Source organism: Petromyzon marinus, chromosome 6, assembly GCF_048934315.1.
Source record: "Petromyzon marinus isolate PM22_M1 ecotype Great Lakes invasive population chromosome 6, UKy_Petmar_22M1.pri1.0, whole genome shotgun sequence".
Classification (NCBI taxonomy): domain Eukaryota; kingdom Metazoa; phylum Chordata; class Hyperoartia; order Petromyzontiformes; family Petromyzontidae; genus Petromyzon; species Petromyzon marinus.
Window position 1 is genome coordinate 8359496 of NC_133672.1, and position 22046 is coordinate 8381541.

Sequence of the window (22046 nt, forward strand, 5' to 3'; positions counted from 1 at the left end):
TGCGCATCGAGGGTCTGCTCTACCCAGCGCGAACACGCAATGCAGGAGGCCGAACATTTCCCCATTCCAAACTCTGACCTCCCTTTGCGGCAGGCGACCGCGCAATTGCCACAGTAATTCCTGACACAAGCCACCCGGTGCAAAGCGTTCATTAACAACGACCCCCCCCCCCCCCACGGCACAAATCCCACGTGGATTGGTCTCCATCGGCTCATCCGCCTGCTTTTTCTTTCTACCCCGACGGTATGCACCGTAATCGCCCTCCTCTCGCCGTTCATTGTATTGAGCTCGTAAGTTGGAAGTGGTTGTAAAGTTGTAGGATATTCGGTTGTAAGTGGCTGGCTGGGGGGGGGGTGATGTCATTATCAGAGTTCTAGACTGTTGCGTGTGGCATGCACAACACAGCGTGTTTCTGCAGCTACTGCTATTTAACATTTAAGTATTTGGTTCGAGGCTTTCCTCTTTCTGCTGCCTATCAAATGAAGATGCCGACTATTGCTGTGCAGGCTCCTGAGAAGCAGTCACATTTTGAAGAAGCTACAGCGCAGCGTGTACACGTTCCACCATAGTTGAGCGCTCGAATAGGGACGAAATGAATCCCAGGATAGATTGTTAACTCTTCAGGCCAAAATGTGGAGGGATTTGGCGTGGATACCCCACGGATTCAAATACTAAGAGGTTTTTAGGGTTGGATCGCGTACATAAAAATGCGTCGTTAAATCCGTTACCACCCGATACAGTCAACTGGTAAGGTTTGGCATGTAAACAAAACATGGCAATTCATTACTAGTGTAATGACAGGGTGACACCTGTCGGCCTGAAGGGGTAATTGCGGTTATGGGGGTATTGCGTAATGTATCTGGGATAAAGGTGAAAGGCGGAGTTAGTCCAGAGGCTCTGGGAACCTGCTCGAAGATTCTGGAAGGGGCCTTGGTGGCCAGAGGCGGGGCTTGGCCGCGCCGGGGAGCTTATAAGGGGGGCCGAACCAGAAGTTCGGCTGCTGTTGTGAGTCCTGGGTCCTGGCTGTGTCGCTGCTCATCGTCATCTCTTCGTCTCCGACCACGTGGCTGATCTCCTGCAAGACCCTCTCCGTCGCCGTCGCTGTGCTAGTCGGACAGCTAGCGTAGCGTATGCCGGAGATGGGATGTGTTAGGATCGCCGATGTGTAGCTGCGTTATGTAATGTATCGCCCTGTGTGCTTTTACAAGAAGCCTTCTACTCGACGTGGCTCGGAAGTCGCTCACTACACGAGTACAGCACTCGTGTAGTGAGCGACTTCCCACAATTGTAAATGTTATTATAACTAGTATGGATAATATTGGTCGCGAAAGCCTACAACCACTGTTGCAATTCGAATCGCACCGGTTACAGTGCCCCCGCCTGCCAGCAGTGGAACCGATTGCGATGGAACCCACAAGACAGCGCTCACTGCAGCTCAAGCCTAGCACCCCCCCAACCATCCACGCCACCCCTTGGTGGAGGAGTAGCACCCCCCTCCCCCAACAACACTTCCCATCAGCTCCCATAGGAATAAATACGTCGTTCCAAGATCTCAGTCAGCACCGGAGCACAGCTGTGCCTGCCAGTCTCATCCCCTCCCTCCCTCCAGTCGCTCTTCCATCCTCCTGCTCCCCCCTCTTCCTGCACCTTCTAAGCACTCCACCCCACTCTATGTGTCATCTCTTTCCGCTGTTCCTCCAGTCTGTTTCCATCTCTCCTCCCCTTCATTTCCTTCCTCTTATCTCTCCTTTGCCCGAGCTCATCCCTTCCAGTCTATTAGGTGCCCGAGGTCACTCTTGCAAACGACTCATGCTGGTATCTCGAGTTCTCAACTGGTTACACAGATACACGTGAAACGTGACAATTTTGCCATCTGTCCTTCTCTTCCCTTGCTTCCTCCAGTCTGTCTCCTCCTCGTCCTCATGACGAGCCTAGTATTGACATGAGGACAACAATGTCGCAGCGGCTTTTGGCGAGCTATCGAACAAAGAGAGTCACTGCATCGCGCGCTTTTAGATGCGCTTCTGCGGCTGTCTGGAACGCTCTTCCGATATTAGGAAGCCACCGGAGCTATGAACTTTTAAATCGAGATTGTAACGAATTTTTCTTTCGAACTGCTTTAGTTAATTTTCTTTGTCCTTCCCCCGCAGCTGCGATCAGCACGGTTGTCTACATACACATATACAACAAATGTTTGGTGAATGCTGCAGCGGCAGTGCGCAAACCACTGTTCCACCACTCCACCACCATAATCAAATATATCTATGTTCAAGACTGCACCGTATAATCTTCGCGATATTTGCTGTTTTTAGCAATTAATTAACGTTCGTGTAATTTTTCCATTCCCACCTTGCAATTACCACACATCTTACGCCAAAGTGTCACGCCTCAATGGGCTCCCATACGGCTTAACCTGCGTGCCCCTTTTAGCTCCGCCTTCACTACCACTGCACCAAGCCATCAAAGAAATCGCTTCCAAAAATAGTTTTAAGCGTTAGGAATTCGTTAAATGCGCTTGTCGCATGTGTAGTGGGTTGTATGAAGACGGAGTCTTCTTTAGGAGGCAACACGTATTTATTTAACAATAACACACGGGGTCCCTAACACGAAGGGGTAATGGCCCCTAATCTTAGCCCTCCGGCTAACGGGACCTAGGGGAGGCTGACCCGACCCAGCCAAGGTCCTCGGGTCTCGACCACTGGCCCACTCAGACCCGGCCCTGATAAAGACGTCGGGTCCAGGGATCTTCAGGGTCCTGGTCTTCAGGCGAGCTCTTCGGTATTCAGCTTGATGCTGACTGCCCGAGCCGCTCTGGGGTCCGGCTTTTATGGGGCTCCCAGGGTCACTCCGCCCCTGGCCACGCCCACTCTCTGGAACCTTCTGGAGGGACCTAGGTTGTTGCGCAATCCCCCAGCCCCCACTGGGGGCCTGGGGTGTCCACCTCCGGTTCCTAACCGCCCTCCAGATTGCCTGACCCACCAGTACTACTTGGTGCAGGCCGGACCCGCTGTTGCCCCCTGTTGGGTCCTGACTGGAGCTACATATTTTCCAGTAGTGGTGGCGGCGTATTACGCCTGACAATTACCCACCACACAGAGCTTTTGTCAATCCACTGCTGGATGAAGATCTACCCAAATCCATGTTCCAGTGCACGTTGGTGAATGGTGAAAGTGCCCAGCACAAGGTCAGACGTCACTCGCCACTGATGTTAGCCATGGCTGGGAATCAAACTCGGATCCGTTTTGCTTATACCACGGTGGCACAGTGCCACTTCTCTACTCCCTCAAAATAATGGCACTTTCATTTGGTGGTCTGGGGGCAAATGATTGAACCTTGGGTTTTGGAAGAAGCCACGCAGCATGACACCAGCAATGAATAGAATAATTGGATACGTGGAGAATTAAACATTCTGGAAAGTTCTCCATGAAAAAAGAAATCCTATGAGAGACACCGCAGGGAAATTGCCTCAAGACAGCAAATGTATTATCGTCCTCTTGAGGGGTTAACAGTCCTACCCCAGGCTTCATGTTTAACAGCAAAGCAGCAGTTGTAATTCACCTCCATTCAAAACCACATTCGAGCCACAATTTCACCTGGCCTTCAATTGTCCTGCCTTAACATCAATTTCCACAAATCCCGCTGGGGAGCATCGTCATCATCGTGCATTCCACCGGCATGCACACATTCTTATATTCATTCCGGTCGAGTCACCCACCATTCATCCCTTCACTGCTACCAACAAGGTCTGCACGTGAAACGTAAGCCATTGTGAATTATAATGACAGTGTATCCGTATTTTTCAGAGCAGTGATTGGGTCAACATTGCAGCGTGCCCCAGCAACCAAGGCCTTCAACGCTCTCGGTTAACCTGTGCTCGGCATGAGGCGTCTTTCTCTCTGCTGCTGCAGACTAGAAGTCTCTTCCCACTGTATATCTTGCACTTGCCGGGTCTCCGCACCAGTTCACATCCAGGCTCAAGAAATGCATCTTATGACCGTGTCTCTCTCTATCTGTGAATTGTCTCAATTCTCACTTCTACCGGTCAAAACGGTCGCGTCAATTGCCTTTGGAGCATTCGACCCCCATAATTTTCTGCTGTAAAAGTCATCAAATACCGACACAACTCACGACACTTTATAAAAGCAAATTGCATTGTAAACGATTCTTTTTTTGCGCGTAAAAAAAAAACGATTTGCTCTAACATTTGAACCGCCTCTTGAAAATGAAAAATACTGATTTAGATCTCGCAAGCGGTGCCAGAGGAGTGATTTAGCGTAGTTTATGGTCCAAACTCCCCACAGCAAGATAAAACATTCTGGCAGCAGTAGTTACAGCCTCTAGTGACCACGTCTATAAAGTCTTTTGCCATGCATGGATTTCACACTCACTACCACTCATGCACCTCACCCCATCTCACCATAGCTACGTGTCTCATTGACTCTCACCCTCATGCGCCTGACCGTCTCTCACCATGACCACGTGACTCACCTCACCACGTACCTCACCCTCTCGCCATTACCACGTGACACACCTCACCACCCACCTCACCCACTCTCATCATGACCACGTGACTCACTCACCTCACCACCCACCTCACCCTTTCACCATGACCACGTGACTCACCTCACCACCCACTTCACCCTCCCGCCATTACCACGTGACACACCTCACCACGCACCTCACCCTCTCTCACCATGACCACGTGACTCACCTCACCACCCACCTCACCCTCTCACCATTACCATGTGACACACCTCACCACCCACCTGACCGTCTCTCACTATGACCACGTGACTCACTCACCTCACCACGCACCTCACCCTCTCACCATGACCACGTGACTCATTCACCTCACCACGCACCTCACCCTCTCACCGTTACCACGTGACTCAGTCACCTCACCACGCACCTCACCCTCTCTCACCATGACCACGTGACTCACTCACCTCACCACGCACCTCACCCTCTCTCACCATGACCACGTGACTCACTCACCTCACCACGCACCTCACCCTCACCTCACCACGCATCTCACCCTCTCACCATTACCACGTGACTCACTCACCCTCCCTATGATCACGTGTCTCACTCATTCACCCTCACCGTGACCACGTGACCCACTCTCACCACGCACCTCTCCCTCATTATGACCACGTGACTCACTCATCCTCACCACGCTCCTCACGCTCTCTCACTACGATCACGTGTCTCACTCCCACCCTGACTACGCACCTAACACTCCCTTACCATGACCACGTCACTCACCCTCACCACACTTCACCATGACCACGTGACTCACCACGCACCTCACACTCACACACAATGACCACGTGACTCACCTTCACCACGTACCTCACTATGACCACGTGACTGACCCCACGTACCTCACTATGACCACGTGACTCACTCACCAGGCACCTCACCCTCTCTCACCATATGATCACGTGAATCACTATAGATTTTGGTGTTATAATTAATTTATATAGTTTATTGTAAAAAATTGGGTCACAGTCCCTATGATCACTGTTACATTGGATTTATGGCTTTTATTTTGGTGATTTCGAAAAGTTTTTTTTGGCCATGTTTTTGTTTATTGTAATACGGAGTTGACTGATGGCCTTAATCTTAGTTGTCTTGTGGTTGTTGTTGTTATTTTGACTTGCATCCCACTGGGATTTTTTGCGCACAGCGTTGGTGTACGGTGCTATTTCAGGAATATTTTGATATTTTTTTTCCTGTATTTTCTGTTTGCACAGTCACATAATCACTTTAAGATGTTTTCTTGTTCATGTTTTTTGTTTGTTGCGGTTGCACCCGATTCAAGAGCCGAATGGCTCACAGGGCTATACCAAAATAAATGAACTATGAAATGAACTATGAACTCACCCTCACCACGCACCTCACCATGACCACGTGAATCACTCACCCTCACCACGCACCTCACCATGACCACGTGACTAACTTACCCAACGCACTTCACCCTCACAGGGATTTTTGCACACAGCGTTGGTGCACGGTGCTTTTTCAGGAATATTTTGATGTTTTTTTCCCCTGGATTTTCTGTTTGCACCAAGTCACACACAGTCACTTTAAGATGTTTTATTGTTCATGTATTTTGTTTCTTGTTTGTTGCGGTTGCACCCGATTTAAGAGCCGAATGGCTCGCAGGGCTATACCAAATAAATGGAACTATGAACTGAACCACGTGCACCTCACCCTCCCTCACCACCACCACCACGTGACTCCCCCTCATCATAAGCCACCGCACCACCACCACGACGACCAACCACGTGGCCTTGGCGTGGCGCGTCGGTGCCGCGCGCTAATTGGCTGTGGGCCGCCGCCCGCTTCTCTCGTGTTGCCGGTTCGGGAAGCTTCTCTCCTTCCGGGTCAGAGGTGAAGTCGCCGGGCCGCGTGGTGGAGGTGGCAGCGCCGCTCTGCTCTGCTCGCCGCCGACTGCGATAAACGAGCACCCCCCCTCCCTCGACCAGCCTCCTCCTCCTCACCTACCCTCCCCCTGGTCACTGCTTCTCCGGTCGTCGCCGCCGCCGCCGTTGCCTCGCGTAAATTCTCCCGAGCGCTGCGAGGAAGGAGCCGCTCCCGCCCGCCCGCCCGCCACCGCCACCACCACCAACCCTCCTCCTCCTCTCCCTGTCATGGCCAAGTGGGGCGAGGGCGACCCGCGTTGGATCGTGGAGGAGCGCGCCGACGCGACCAACGTCAACAACTGGCACTGGTGGGGGCCGCCGGCGGGGACAGATGGTGTCGAGGGGGGGGCAGTGGGTTGGGAAGCCTAGCGGCGTGGGGACCTGGGAGATGGGATAAGTGGTGGTGGTGGTGGGGGGTCGTTGTCAGCATAAAGGAGGAGAGCAGCAATTGTTGGGAGCTAGGGGTGGCTGAGTGTGGGGGGCTAGGGCAATAATAATTGACTGATAGGGGGGGCTGGGGCCGCCTTGGAGGCCCCTTACGTTGCCTGTGGTGGGGGTGGATAAGGAGACCTCAGTGGGACGAGAGACGACTCGGCGGAGATCGGCAGTGGCGTAACGTGGTGCGAGTCGGCCTTGGTGCAAGAAGGGAAATGGGGCCGCCTCTCCAATGCTCCCCCACCACCACCACCACCCGCATCCTCTCAGCGTCATGGATCCCGGGGCCTTGGGTCCCTTCTGCCCGTGGACCCCGGTGCAGTTGCACTGAACGATTCGATAGCTAGGCCAATGGTACCAAGGGAGGTAGTAAACCCAGGGCACCAATAATACTTGGGATATCGGGAATTACTACGGGGACCCGGAGGGGACCAGAGAGAGATATACCTGGGGAACATCCAACAGCGAGGACCTGGGATCTAAAGACTGGAGACAGAGGGACAACATAGGTAATTGGGTGGGGTGGGGGAGGGATCAAAATGAGCTTTGATTTCGGAGCCAGAGGGACCTTGCTAGCTGTAACTCAGGACGCGAACCAGTGGGGTCACGGCGGTTCGGGTTACCACGGGGCTTAGGGGTGTGGGGAGACATTAGTATTGGGGGCAGAGTAACAACGACACACGGGTGACTGGAATATCTTGAGACGCAGGGACGGCAAGGGAACTCTGTTCCGCTTGGGTCGATAAGAGGGCGCTGTCCCACGTCTGAGAAGGTGCCAGAAGGATGGTCGAGGGGTGGAGGCGCCGTCGCCTTTTGTTTGACGATGTTTGTGGTTGGTGGGACGGGTTAAGCGGGTTGCCACTCGAGCCTTGTGCGAGGTTTTGGTGGGCGCGCGCGTTTTCGTTGATCTCCCATCACGTCCCCGGCTCTCATCGTTTAAACGAGGCAGTGCGTGGCCGCATCGTTCGTGCTCTTGCTCCCAGTGTGAGATGCCGTGAGTAACCATGCTGCAGCCAATCGGTTGGCCAACCTATCAATAACCCGAACTCCAACCATATCGCTTACTCATAATAAAGGTTTTTGGGTTAGTTCGCGTTATTTATAAATGTGTCGTAACCCTCCACCACCCGACACGGCCAAACAGTAAAAAAATGTGTCATGTTTACAAAGGACAAATAGTTCACTACTTTAGCCCACCGGTGTGTTGTGACACATTTTTTACTGTTTGGCCGTGTCGGGTGGTGGAGGGTTACGACACATTTATAAATAACGCGATCTAACCCAAAAACCTTTAGTATGAATAATATTGGTCGCGAAAGCCTACGTGTTAAACATATCGCTTACCCCAGACTCTTAACTCGATCCTGAACACTAACTCAAACTATCTGCCTTACCGCCACAACCCCTAAACCTGTTCCTAACTAACCCCAACCGTGGGTCTTCCCCATGTTGCCGTGCAACTTATTATCACGTAGGCTTTCGCGACCAATATCCACAATATGTTTTGGTTTAAATCGCGTAAATATAAATGTGTCGTAAAACTGTCGGGTGGTCACGGGTTTAACGACTCATTATTATTTGCGCGATCTAACCCCACCTCCACCCCCCCAACAAAAAAAACCCAATATAAACTATATTATGGTTACCGTGCAACTGTTACGATTCGCCCGTTAACACAAATGCGTCGCACCGCATGGCCCAACACTGCCCCCGGTGCCGATCGGCGGACGCTGTTGTTTTTCACCCGAGCGCCGCACATGCGAACACAGCGCCCCCTAGCGCCTGGGGCGACGCATTGCACCCCGTGTGGTCGGGGAGCTGAAGGGAAGAGGCAATGAGGCAAAATCGCCCTCTGATCTTGTGTTAACCGCACGTCCAGGCATTGTACCGTACTGGCCGTGCCCCCGTACTGGTTGTGTGCCCTTTTGCGTGAGCGTGAATGAATGGGAATAAAATGTTTGACTTACAGGTGACCCATTATGGGAGTGCGACGTCAAGCCTACATATGTTAATGACCACGCAGTGTCATCTCAAGAGAAATAAATGGTGGCTTGAAACGTTCAATGAAACATCAAGCAGCCTTGCAGTTACGAGAGAGAGAGAGAGAAACTGTCGTATATATTTGTGTTGCGTCATTTAAACGGCTGAGATGTTTAGTCCAGAATGTGTCGAGCCCCAGCGGCTCATTCGCGGCTGAGACGTCCTCATAGCGTTTCCATCAGTTGGAAAAAGCGGTGGCTGGGGAGGTTACTTGGTTACTTTTTAAGCACCGCAGATGGTAACGGTTGGTTGGTGATGCGGCTGATGATATTTACCTGCTTGTGCGCAATGCTTTGAGGGCAGCGGGATGGAGAAGATATAAGAGAGATTTAGGAGCTGTTTCTGTTTCTCACCTTACCCCAGAAATACAGACACGCAGGCTGCTGCATCTCCAAAACCGACTTGATTGAAGCAATTCCTGAAAGTGAATTGCTTCAATCAAGTGACTGTTTTACAAGCAAATACCATCGATTCCGAACATTGTCCAAATTCCTACCACAGTGCTTGCTCCGATGACAGGGGTTAGGTATATCGCTACGAGGGCATGTCACAATGTATCGATGAAACTTGAATCTTATGCTCATAATACATGCATCAACTTGATTGCAATTTATACAAATGATATGGCAAAGTTACACTTAGGTTATTGGACTGAACAAAACTACAAATGACTCAAACTAGTAAACAAGTGTCAAGTACAAAGTAAACCATAAAATAATTCATTCCCGAATTAACAATTGGATCGCTGCACCGGCATAATCCTTACTGTGTAGTCACACTCGCCAGCAAGTCATGAAGGGGTCAAATATTTAAATTAGAAATCACTTTTTCTCCCTCACATTTAGAAATTAAGGCGCCGGTCTGTGTCACAAATGCACTTAACCCACGGTGATTTGCGATGGGGCTAGGACGGAGCGGGATGTGACGCACTGGTCCGAGATGCTCCTCAAGGAGCTGCTGCTAGCCGTGAAGGTGGAGGGTGCCCAGGGCGTCTGCGAGGTCACAGAGGTGACGCGCATCGAGGGCGAAGCTTCCTGCAACAACCGCAAGGGCAAGCTGATCGTCTTCTACGAGTGGGACATCGGCCTCGCGTGGAAAGGTGGGCGCGCACACCTTAGCGACCCCAGGATGGGGAAGCGTTCACACGCGCACGCAAAACAACAAACGCATCGACTGCGTCGGGGTTTTGCGGTTGTGCTGCTCCCTTAACTCTCCCATGTTTTTTCGGTGTGATGGCCGACGATTCGCTCACGAATTCAGTTCCTGAAGAAGCTTTGGAGGACACAACACACGGCACAGGGAAATATCGCCTCAGAGAGGACCTGTCTTATATCTAGCTACGAGCCTGACAGGATGAGTCAGACTCTTTGGTTCTATTCGGTAAAGTCACGTAGGTAAAAAATAAAACAACAAAAATCACGACGTTTCGGCCACCTGATGAAGGCCGCTTGTGTTGTGGCCGAAACGTCGTGATTTTTGTTTTATTTTTTACCTACGTGACTTTACCGAATAGAACCAAAGAGTATGGATCCTTGCAGTCACGAAAGCTTTAAATCTAGAAAGGATGAGTCAGCATTTTGTTTTGCCCCCCCTCCTCCTGTCCCCTCAACAGGCGGAAATGGCCACAGGGCCTTTCTGCCCCCTCCTGTCTGGAATCCTATTTTTTTTGTTCCAAACGGAATCTTTAGAAATGCTGGCGCCAGGTCGGATGAGTTCATGGGCACAGCCTTCAAACAAGTTGTTCACCTCGGGTGCTGTCGCCCAGCAACCCTATCTTAAAAATGCAAGTTTGTGCGCACTTTTATATGGAAATATATATTTTTTACAAAACAAATTGGGCTGATGGCATGCTGCAATCTAAATTAGAGTTGCCAATGTGAAAAATGTGTGTTTTTTTGTATGTGACACTGAACCTTAAACATTCTTGAGATAGCTGTTATATTTTTTTACATTTAGATTTTTCCACAACCCATAAACACAAAGGTGTACTTTTATAAACAGTTAATTTGTTGTAAATATGAAATAGGAGTTTTATGGACTGTAAATGTGACTTCCCATAAAGTATTTGTACAGGGTGTGACCAAAGTCTATTGAAGAGTTTCTCTGAATACTTTTAACTCTTAATTTTCTGACCACATCCAATAGCCCTGGCGCTACCCCGTTCACTGATTGCGTTTGGAGCAAACACTACGTTCAAAAATACACCACGATGGCAGTCAGCTTCAGTATGGCGTCTTGAGTTTACATTGCATTTAGAAGCTACACAATCCGAATTGTATTGGTGTGTAATCCGTAACTAAGCACAAAAAACATTTCTAAAGAAGTGAAAATGTTTCTGCTCACAAAGGGACATCAAAAACCGGAGTGAAGTATAACGGCATCGTGAATATCCCCAACCTTTCGGAGGAAAACGACGTGGACGACATCGACGTAAGTGGCACCTCCAGGCTTCTTTGCGCATGCCTCGTTTTCTTGCGACACGTGCGCCACATCTCCCAGCGTCACGCACGCTGCGTTTCCCAGCACAGTGTGCGGTCGTAGAACCACGGAAGAGATTTATCTTTCTCGTCTAGCGTTTATTAAGTTGCTGATTTTCGATCGTATTCTCAAAGCCCCTGCAAAAATGTATCTCGCGAATCCCCCCACAGGTATCGGTGAGCTTGAAGTCAGGCGAGCCAGACACCGACCTCCTGCAGCTCATGAGGACGGCCGGAGAGGCTGGCATTCGTAAAGCGCTCGCCGCCTACATGAGCAAGGTCAAATCAGGCAAGTCGTGCTTGTGTGGCTTCGAACCAAAGAGCGTTAAACATCGCCACGGTTCGTTGTGACTTGCCTTGTGATGGTTACGCCGTGCAATTTACATCCTCGAGGCCACTTGATGTGGAAGAGTGATCGTTCGGTAATTCCCGTAATTTCCACTGACGTATGTACGCTCGTGCCTTGTGCAGAGTTCACTCAAGGAATGATCCTGCCTGCCAAGGATGGTGCTCCAGCAGAGAAGGACAACGGAGTTCAGGCCCCAAAGCTCAAACTGGACCCAGTGAAGAAGCAGGTATTGGGATTTCCTGACTTCTCCAAAGTCAGGGGGTCACAAGTTGGCAGGAAGGAGGAGGGTGACCATACAAGAGTGCCTTAGTCAAAGTCGCCATGAAGCTTGAAACTTTACTGCATGAAACCTTGGCCCTGTCAGGACTTCAACAAACCTGTACGTATAAAAATAATAGGGTTGTAATATCTTAAGGCATGAACAACAATAAAATATAAAAGCGTGTGAATATGTTATACTTCATCATCAGTGGATGTGCCAAATAAAACGTTAATCTCTTGTTGGTGTTGAATGTTTCCAAAGGGAGCATATGGTGGTGGGTCCATCCCTAAGGGGCCAGGCAACGGCGGCAAGTTCGAGACATGCCGCGTGAACCTTAGCGAGACCTTCACCACCTCGCCCATGGATCTCTTCCAGGTCTTTGTGCGCCAGGAGGTATGGTCCAGTACTGCTCACGGTTAGCGCTATGCTGCGCTACGCACCCGGTGACCCGTGTTCCATTCCCGCTCACGGCCAACAAGCTACGATTATCTGAACCGGTCCTGGGCCTCCCCTAGATCGACTCGGCCTCAAATGAGTTCCATGGTGTGCTGCCTAAAATTCGCCGCTGGGGAGACAAAGGCGGTCGGGCGTGGTGCTGGCCACTCACCCATTAGTGTGCTGTGCTGGCCTTCATAGGTGGTCGCTAAAAGCACTTTCTCAACATCTGTTAAGGTTATACAGAGGATTCTAGATTTGAAGCTTTCGTGACTGCAAGGATCCATACTCTTTGGTTCTATATACCGAATAGAACCAAAGAGTATACAGAGGATCTTTGTCTTTGTGAAGTCCTGAACCGATGCAGTTCTATAAAGCAGTGCGCTTGAATTGTATAGAATTACAAAAAAAATTTCAAAGTTGTATTTTTATTGTCATTGACAGGACAACTAATGTTATTGGATTTGACAGACACTCGCTTTGTGTCTAAAAGGTTACATTAAATGGTAACTCTTACACCAGCTGATTAGAAGAAAGTGTTGATGTGAATCGTTAATGATCTGAGGCTGGTGCTGAGTGGATGTGTGAGTGCGTTTAACATTTCAGTTTATCCATAAAACCTGGACGTTCGCCAATTACACTGCTTTAAAAGGAAAAAAATATAATGGTTGACGTTTCATGCAATGGCCCCTCATATCGCAGATAGAGACCAGACTGGTGGATGTAAGTGAAGGGCCATTGCCTAAAACATTACTTATTCCAGATAGTCTCCGAGTTACGGTGGTCCGACTTACGATATTCCGATCTTACGATGGCGATACGACAAAATTGTTAAATATTTTAAATTTCGTGCAGCAGGCAAACGCAGTAGCATATGAGGTACGATACTGTACGTTGGGACGCTGCCGGGATGTACGCATCTCCCGCCTTGTGTGATGCCTCACTCTCACCAGCGGTTGACGGAGTTAAGTTGTCTCGGTGTTAGCGCGTGTGTTTTTTTGTGTTTTGTGTGTTTCAAAGCCCAATTTTAGTTCCAAGTTTTTATAACAGATAGGATTGTTTCCTGAAAAAACTTTCTATTAAATTGCAGTTCATATAGGTAGGCTAAGAATTTACCTTGTTTTTTTACTTTACATTTTACTGTGCAATACAGTATTGTAATTAATAAATACGTACAGTATATAGTTTATACGGTACTGTAAATTGCTCTGTTTTGCTAAATTATCACCATTCTTTAAGACTCCTGGGTAGGCTAGGCCATCTTCGACTTACGATATTTTTGACTTACGATGGGGTCGTCGTAACGCATCTCCATCGTAAGAAGAGGACTACCCTGTATATATTTTTCCATTTCAGGGCATTATTGGCGAATGTGACTTTTGTTAGTGTACCACTGCCAGCGTATTACAAATTCTTAAAACCTGAGTCTGTCTTGTGACATCCTGTCAGTGAGTCATCGAGACTTCATATAGCCTCAAAGTATACTTAGGCTCCATAATAGAGGTTTTTTGGATTAGATTGCGTAAATATATAAATGTGTCGTTAAACCCGCCACCACCCGACACAGCCAACTAGTCAGGGTTGTCACTTAAACAAAACATGCCAATTCGTCACTAGTACAGCACGCCGGTGTGTTGGAGAGCCAAGCCACAACATTTACAATTTGAGTACGACGTTTCGCCAGTAATTACAACTAGCTTCATCAGGCGACAGCCAGATTTGTGAAGTCCACCTGTTGTGTTCCTTATATAGAGGTGTAGACGTGGTGACAAAACGTCTGCGCTCTTGAGTCAACGTACATGATGCATGAGCATATGTGAACCCATTGATCTTGTCCTCCCTGTCCATTGCGTGTATTAAAATAGCCGTACCAACAGTGTAATCCCTATTGAAGTATGGTGGCCTGTATAGGCATGCATTTCAAAATTGTATTGTACCTAGGCTGGCACGAGTGCTGTGGTGACATCACTCCCAGTGGTGAATGGCAGCTGATGCCGTATGTGGGGCGTTGCAGTGACGAGATGTTAACTCCCTCACCTGGTGTGCAGGAGGTCGTGGGTATGAACCCAACCTCCGGGTCCTCAGGCTTTTCCCTCCACATTTAGAAACATGCATTTAGAGTATTTGGCTGCTATACATTTTCATATAAGCCACTTTATTGAGCTATTTGTGGCGAGGTCACTCCTGTAAAAGAGCTATATAGCTTGTCAGCCTTACCTGGTAAAATAACAAATTGTTTCATGTGCTTGTGGGGAGTGGTAGTGTAGTGGTAGGTGCGCTGCATTACAAACCCAGTGATCCAAGTTTTATTTGCGCGCACAGCCACTAATGACTTACCTAAACCAGTCATGATCCTCCCATAGGTCGACTCAGCCTCAGGTGAGTACCTGGTGACATCGTGGTGGCCACCAACCTCCTGGTGTGCGGTACCGATGGGAATCGGTGCTGCTCGCTAACATCACTTGCCCCAATAGTATGGTGAGGCTACATGGCGGATCTTTGCATTGTGCTTTGCAGCTTGTGCAGGCATTCACACGTGCACCTGCCGAGGTGGATCCCAAGCCTGGCGGAAAGTTCAGTCTGCTCAACGGGAATGTCAGCGGTTACTATGTGCAGCTGGTACGCGGTTCTCGAGAACATTTCACTCACCCTAGTGGAAACACTCTTACCCTTGAACTCAACAACACTCGTCACACGCATCCTGCCAGCAGTTCGTATTTTTATGACCAAATTCACTTTTATACGTTCACTGCGTTGCACGCTTTCAGATGCGGTTCTGCGGCCGTCTGGAACGCTCTTCCAATATTCAGAAGCCATTGAAAACGAATTTGTTTAGAACTGCTTTGTGTTTAGTTTGTCGTCCTTCCCCCGCACCTCCAATTAGCACGGTTGGCTATGTACGGTGCGAGAGTTCAAACATACATATTTCTGTTGTAATGGCCTCGGTTGGATAACCCTGGCTGCAACAGTTGTTGCGTTATGCTTTTTGTCACTTTCCAGGTCCCCAACGAGAGGATAGTGATGAAGTGGCGGTACAGGACGTGGCCAGCTGGTGAGTGACGGAATGGGTGCTCTTCTATGTTTAACCCGACATTGTTCTTTAGCGCCTAGTGCGCAGTATCATGGTCTAAAATAGGAAGACCACTTGCATCCAATTTTAACATTGAATATTAATATTGTACCTTAAAATAGGCACACTAAAGTGACGCATGCGTGATAGTCAAATTTTGATTTAAAGCTTTCGTGACTGCAGTGATTCATATTATTGGTTCTTTCGGTAAAGTCACGTTGAAGGGAAACAATAGAACAATAAAATATATATAAAACAATAAAATTCTCACGACGTTTCGACTGCAACACAAGCAGTCATCATCAGATGTGAAAACCAGCGGCAAGAACATTTGAAAGAAGTGGCGGTTCCTATTTTTTTTTATTTTTAAACGTTAGCACACCACGGATAGCGATTTGACAGTTTGTTTAGATGGATGAGTCCATCTATGTTCGGAAAAGAGGAGGGGGGAGACGAAAATTTATGTGTGCTGTCTGAAAGCCACCGTAAGCGTGAACAATCAATTAAGACCTGAAATGGTTTATCAAATCCTTACAATGATTGCTAAGCCAGAATCCATCTTCTCGGTTGAAATTGTCTGTGTTTGTATATGTGGATAGCCTCATGAACGAATCTCTCATGGTAGCCAGATGGCTTGCAAAGAACCTCTGTCTTGGAGAAGTCAATGTCATGTGAGCCTACATTGCGGGGATCACAAAAAAGATCTCCAAAATCTTGAATACACACAAGATCCAGGTCCGTTTCAACACATTCCATAAAATCCGTGATCTGGTTCTGTCTGTAAAAGATGTGATTCCGGACATACAGTACCCTGGTGTCTACAAACTAAGTTGCCTCTGTGGTAGTAGTTACATTGGAGAAACCAAACGACATGTCTCGGACCGCATTCGTGAACACAAAGCAGACCTGAAACACGGTAGGACCAACACCTCGGCCGTGGCAGATCATTGTTATAATTCAGTAGGCTCACATGACATTGACTTCTCCAAGAGAGAGGTTCTTTGCAAGCCATCTGGCTACCATGAGAGATTCGTTCATGAGGCTATCCACATATACACAGAGACAATTTCAACCGAGAAGATGATTCTGCCTTAGCAATCATTGTAAGGATTTGATCAACCATTTCGGGTCTTGATTGTTCACGCTTACGGTGGCTTTCGGACCACATACATTAATTTTTCGTCTCCCCCGTCCTCTTTTCCGAACATAGATGAACAAACTGTCAGATCGCTATCCGTGGCGCTAACGTTTAAAAATAAATACCGCCACTTCTTTCAAATGTTCTTGCCGTTGGTTTTCACACCTGATGACTGCTTGTGTTGCAGTCGAAACGTCGTGAGAATTTTGTTTTATATATATTTTATTGTTTCCCTTCAACGTGACTTTACCAAAAGAACCAAGAATGCGTGATAGTGTTTCCTAGTCGGCACAAAAACCTAAAAGGTAAATGCGTGTTCAACGAGTTAATTTAAGAGGGTTTGATATTCTGACAATATGGGCACTGCAGTTTTTCAATGCAAGGCCCAGTCAGATACCAGTGTTCACAAGGTCAAAAGTAGATTATTTTGGCCTAAATTAGTTTGATATTTTGTTGGACCAACCACTATCTTTTATCTAAATCTGTTGACATTTACAAAAGTATCCATGCGCAAACTCATCATTAAAGATGAAGCAAATTATTGGATGCCGCCGTGTACAAATAGTACATGACGGATGCTAACCAGTTCTTTTAGCACTGGATGGGCATGCAAGGATTCAAACTGCTTCATAATTGTCCTGATTTGGGACTAGTAACAAACACCTACTGGAGGCGAATCAATGCGTGAGCCTACGTGTCCATTTCCCAACAACAGGCGTGTGCGTTTCAAAAAATAAGTTTCTTGCAAGCACATTTCGATGCACTTTATGGCGAGTGCAGAATGTTTTAATTGACGAATAGGATGTGTCGTACACGCTTCACAGCGCGAGCGTCAATGTAAAGCGCAGCGCCTTCCATGCTCGTGCGCTGGTCATGGATGACGGTTGCTGTCGCTGCTGTGCGGACTGCGCGAGCAGAGCACCACGCAGACGTGACCCTGGTGCTCACCGACAAGGGGGTGGAGACGGAGCTGGCGCTGTGCTGCGAGGGCGTGCCCACCAATGAGGAGGAGTTGACCCGTGATGGCTGGCGCCGCTACTACTTTGAAGGCATCAAGCTGACCTTTGGTTACGGGGCCCGACTCTACTAACTTTGACACCACGGGCTACGAATGAGGGATGCGTGCAGCCGAACGTGAACTATGAACACGACAGAACGTCCATCACACACGCAGATTCACTTAGTGCAAGACTGCTGCTAAATGAGATGTGGAGCACAAGCAGATGAAGATGAAGCTACATTGCCACCGTCGTCTTTACTAAATTCCACCTAACTGAAAAGAAATGCTACGTAATAAATGGTTCAAAAAGCAGACCATAGCACAGGGGCTGTTAGTAATGGATGCAGCGTTTGGCAATGATGGCAGTTTCAAATTTTACGCTGCCAAAGCAGTTGTCCAGGTTCTAATTGAAATTGATCCAGCCTCAAAGAAGTCAATGATGTCCACATCTGATTTATGCAGTATTTAGCTTCAATGTATTCAGATGTTTCACATATCGCTCAATTTGATATCTTAGGAAAAACAATGGTTGCCCAAGCTATCAAGCATGGCTTGCATTGGACCTTTGGAGTTTGGAGCAGATCTCCATGTGGAGGAAGATGCAACCGAAGTATTTGTATACAAACCTAGGCTGTGTCCAGCAAACAAGTTTGAAGCTTCAATGAGAATAAAGACTTGCTTTTTAGAACTTGAGCCCTGTTTTTGTTCCAATGTCACTGCAGCGCTATTCTTAAATATACACCACTCAAGTGCTCCAGTGACTTAAAATCATTAACATCTTTGTGAAGCTTCAAACTTGTGTTGAAAAGCAAGGGAGTTGGGCCCCTAGGTCGGTATCTACAAGGCCAGGGCGATTTGTTTGGGTTTGCTTTAACACTGGCAGATGATGAACAGGAAAAAAGTACTTCAGGATTTGTGCATTTACTATAAAACAAAGTATCCCTGTTTGTTAGTCTGTTGTACATAATGTTTAAGCAAACGGAGGTTTTCTACTGCAGTAGAAGGAATATTTATGGTGTTTGGATCATGATGCTTGGCTAACATTACCACATGTGAAATTTGGAAATAATCAACAAATAAAGGCTGTGTACAAATTTATCTTTAAAGGGTCATTTTTATTTCCACGAGAGGAAACATTATCAAACACCACGTCATTTAAAAAAGGATTCTTAACAGAATCAATTTACCTGTGGTTGGTATATTTACAGAAGCTCACAGGACAAGGATTTTTGTCTACAGGAGGTGCACATAGAAATCATCTTGTACTGTTGGCAACGGTTAAAAACAAACCAAAGGAAAAATATTGGGGTAATTTTAACACATGAAAACTGTGCACAAAAACCAGGCCATTGAAGCATAATTTAAAAACAAAACATGTAATATGCGTGAGCAAAGCAGAGACCAAATAAAATGTTCGTGTTTTCTCTACTCACCCACGTTTAGTTGGGCCCAACCACGTAAGCACCACTACATTAGTACTGTTTTAATAGTAAACACTGATCTATTCACACACACAAACGCACAACAGCCTGCCACGTCCAACATTAAAAGGGGGCCACTGCAGACGCCAGGCTGTGGTGCGCGTTGCACAGGAACAGCCAAAGGGGGAGCGCACTTCAGCATTTCTCTGGAAGAGTGAAACCAGAGTCCGATGAGATATGCCCACGTTACCCACAAAGTAACGAGCTGGGGCCTGTCAGGAGGTGGACTTGAGGATTTTTCCTACGATGGCAATGGCTGACTCGATGGTCCGGCAAAGCGCCTCCAGCGGGTCGGGCTGTCGCGTGGGGCTGGGGCTGCCTCTGGAATGGCTGCGGGTTTCGCTCGCCATTGCCAACTCATCGCTGTTCTGCTGCGCCGTCACATCGCTACAGTTTGCCTCGTCGCCTTGCCCATGCGCTGCAGAGGTGCTGGAGGTGGCGGAAGTGGCGATGACATCCGAAGGTCCATCTGCAAGTTTTGCCGCTCCCTCGCCGGGAGAGACCTCGGCCTTCACGCCACTGTCCTCCACCGCTACCTCTCCGCCACTGCCATCGGCGTGCACCGCTCTCGGGGAGTCTAAGCGTTCCGTGTCGGCCGGCCTGAACGATTCCCCGTGATCGCCCTGCGTTGCGTCTGCCAGAGGCTCGTCCTTCCTGGTGGCCGCACCGCCCTGTGCCTCCATCTCTTCGCTTTGGTTGCCGTCCTCTCCGCCAGTTGCTGGAGAAGTACCAGCCGGCGTGCGGTTCGCCTCCGAGGGTGTGGGCACATGCTCGGGGGCCAGGGGGCCATCGTCCTGTTCCGTGCCGGGGTCGATGAGCGCTGACTCGCGACTCTCTTCAGTCTCGGCGCCGCTTGGGCTCGCCGGGGAGATGGGACCTTTGGCGAGGTCGGCGTCGGCCGAACCGCTGCTGTCCCGGCTCACTCTCCGCCGCTTGTGCGGGGTGACCCCCTCCTCGTCCGAGCTCAGGCCTGTCCACACGGCGCATATGCGACATCATATTATTTGCTATTGGAGAAAACAATTACTGTAAGCGAGCTAAAATTAACTATAAAGTTATCTAATGTCTTCAGGATTTGCAACTTTGAGCAATGAGCAGCGAGTAAAACTTTGGTACGACAACTGGGTTCTTATATTAACACCGGCCTTGTTTTGTTCATTTTGCTCTTCATTAATTCACAACCATTTCAAACTCTAACCTTTACCACTATCATGTACGAAAATACATGTTTGTGTTATACATTGTTATTTAATTTTAAGACCTGACTATGCAGTGTCAGTCGTGCGAGTTGTTTAACCATACGTCACCACACTGGTCAGTGTGAAATGGTGATTCAGCTATCACTCACCACTGATATTAGCCATGACTAGGAATCTAAATTAGGTCGCCAGCTTCACAGTGTACTGCACACACCACTGTCCCACAGCTCGACTTCATGTTACATCATCCACACTGAATCAGAGAGTACCATATGCCAGGTGTGTGGCAACCGCAGCCACAGCATTACACAAGTTGCATTAAAGTACGGGCAAACACGTTTTTCACAAACAGCATATCTTTCATATTTGGAGACATTGCATATCAGCAGTAAAGCAAACGTCAGCCTAAAGTAAAATCTATTCGTAATTTCACAATTAGCCAATTAACTACATTTTTATCCAGTAAAGTTGTGGTCACACGGCCCTGCAACTACGCCTCTGCACGTGTAGATTGTGAAGGTATGCGAGTGAGCTCATTGGAAGCCTCCACTCTGGTTTGTACCCCCATCAAGACATCCTCCTAACTGGTACACGTGCCTGTCTCTTAAGGCTACGATACACCAGGACAATTGTAGGGAAAAAGTTGCCAGCAACCACAACTTGTAACGTTTGCAGCACCGTTTTTTTATCGTAAAAGTAGTTGCTCAATTATGGATCGTTTCTACCCCCAGTGGGCCAAGGGATGGCAGCTTCCAATCAGACAGGAGGTTACCAATAATTGTGTTCTTCTGTAGATCAAGCATTGCTCATCAAACACACTTTAAACAAACTCAATGTTCAGTGGCGTGACAGAACCCTACCACTATGCCACTGTCGTACTAAGTTTCTGCAGTAGCTCAATGCAAATGCATTGTCAGTGACAATTGCTGGTAACAATTTCCATAAAACATTCTCATGTATCATGCTCTTCAGGAGTCGTCACGGTGTCTCCATGCCCTGACTCCTGACCCTCTTACTCTAATGTAGCTTTTTTTTAATTTATATTCATAAAGAACCTTGGGATGCACTTGCATTTATAGACGCTATATAAACATAAAAAAAAAACTGTAAACAAACAACCCTATATGCACTTTGAAGCCAAAAGAAAGGCATCAAGAGGCCTGATAGCCAGGATCTCTCTATGGGACGCGATGCATCCGCTTTTCCCCTCTCGAGCTCGCCTTTTGCGCTGCCAGAGGCGACCGCCTGCTGCTGCTCGCGTTGCCGCTCGCGCTGCTGCTGCTGCTGCCAGGCGCGGCATCGGCCCAGCAGCTCCTGCAGCGCAGGCAGCAGCGCCGGTTCCAGCTGCCGCGGGCACTGCACCGACAGCAGCAGGCAGAGGGCTCGCAGGTCCTGTGTCCCCGCGCATGCGCACACACACACACACACGGGGTTACAACACATCACACCAGCACGGCGTGACCAAGCCTTAACAAAGAATCGGCACCCAAGGTACAGATGAGACAATGGAGACAATACAGGTGGGCATGGGCGAAACTATTTTAATGACGTTAAAATGTATTCTTGAGCAAAACTGGGAGGCAGATCATGACAATTAAACTGCGGGAAAATTTTACCAAACCAATCATAGCATGGTGCATCTAAAGCAGACATCCATGCTGTTGACTTCCTCCCCCTGTTTAAGTCCAAACTCAAAGAGCTATGACCGCCTGTCGAAGAAATAAACATTCGC

At 48.4% G+C, this 22046-nt stretch overlaps 2 protein-coding genes across 5 annotated transcripts in view; one reads left to right on the forward strand and one right to left on the reverse strand.

The window, feature by feature from the left end:
* The first annotated feature begins 6368 nt into the window (after positions 1-6368).
* AHSA1 (activator of HSP90 ATPase activity 1) lies at positions 6369-18732 on the forward strand. Its single transcript, XM_032948127.2, has 9 exons — positions 6369-6736; positions 9812-10002; positions 11251-11333; positions 11552-11669; positions 11852-11955; positions 12253-12384; positions 14944-15045; positions 15427-15478; positions 17552-18732. Exons 1-9 carry the CDS (start codon positions 6657-6659, stop codon positions 17722-17724), a joined length of 1035 nt encoding a protein of 344 aa, XP_032804018.1. The 5' UTR covers positions 6369-6656; the 3' UTR covers positions 17725-18732.
* The window catches only part of USP34 (ubiquitin specific peptidase 34), an 82585-nt gene continuing 79267 nt past the window's right edge, over positions 18729-22046 (reverse strand). For all 4 annotated transcript variants that reach the window (XM_076065017.1, XM_076065016.1, XM_076065015.1 and 1 more), the window contains exons 79-80: positions 21535-21706; positions 18729-20085 (exon numbers count right to left, since the gene is read on the reverse strand). In XM_076065017.1, the coding sequence (XP_075921132.1) occupies positions 19331-20085; positions 21535-21706 (927 nt within the window). In that variant the 3' untranslated portion in view covers positions 18729-19330. The remainder of the gene's footprint in view (positions 20086-21534; positions 21707-22046) is intronic.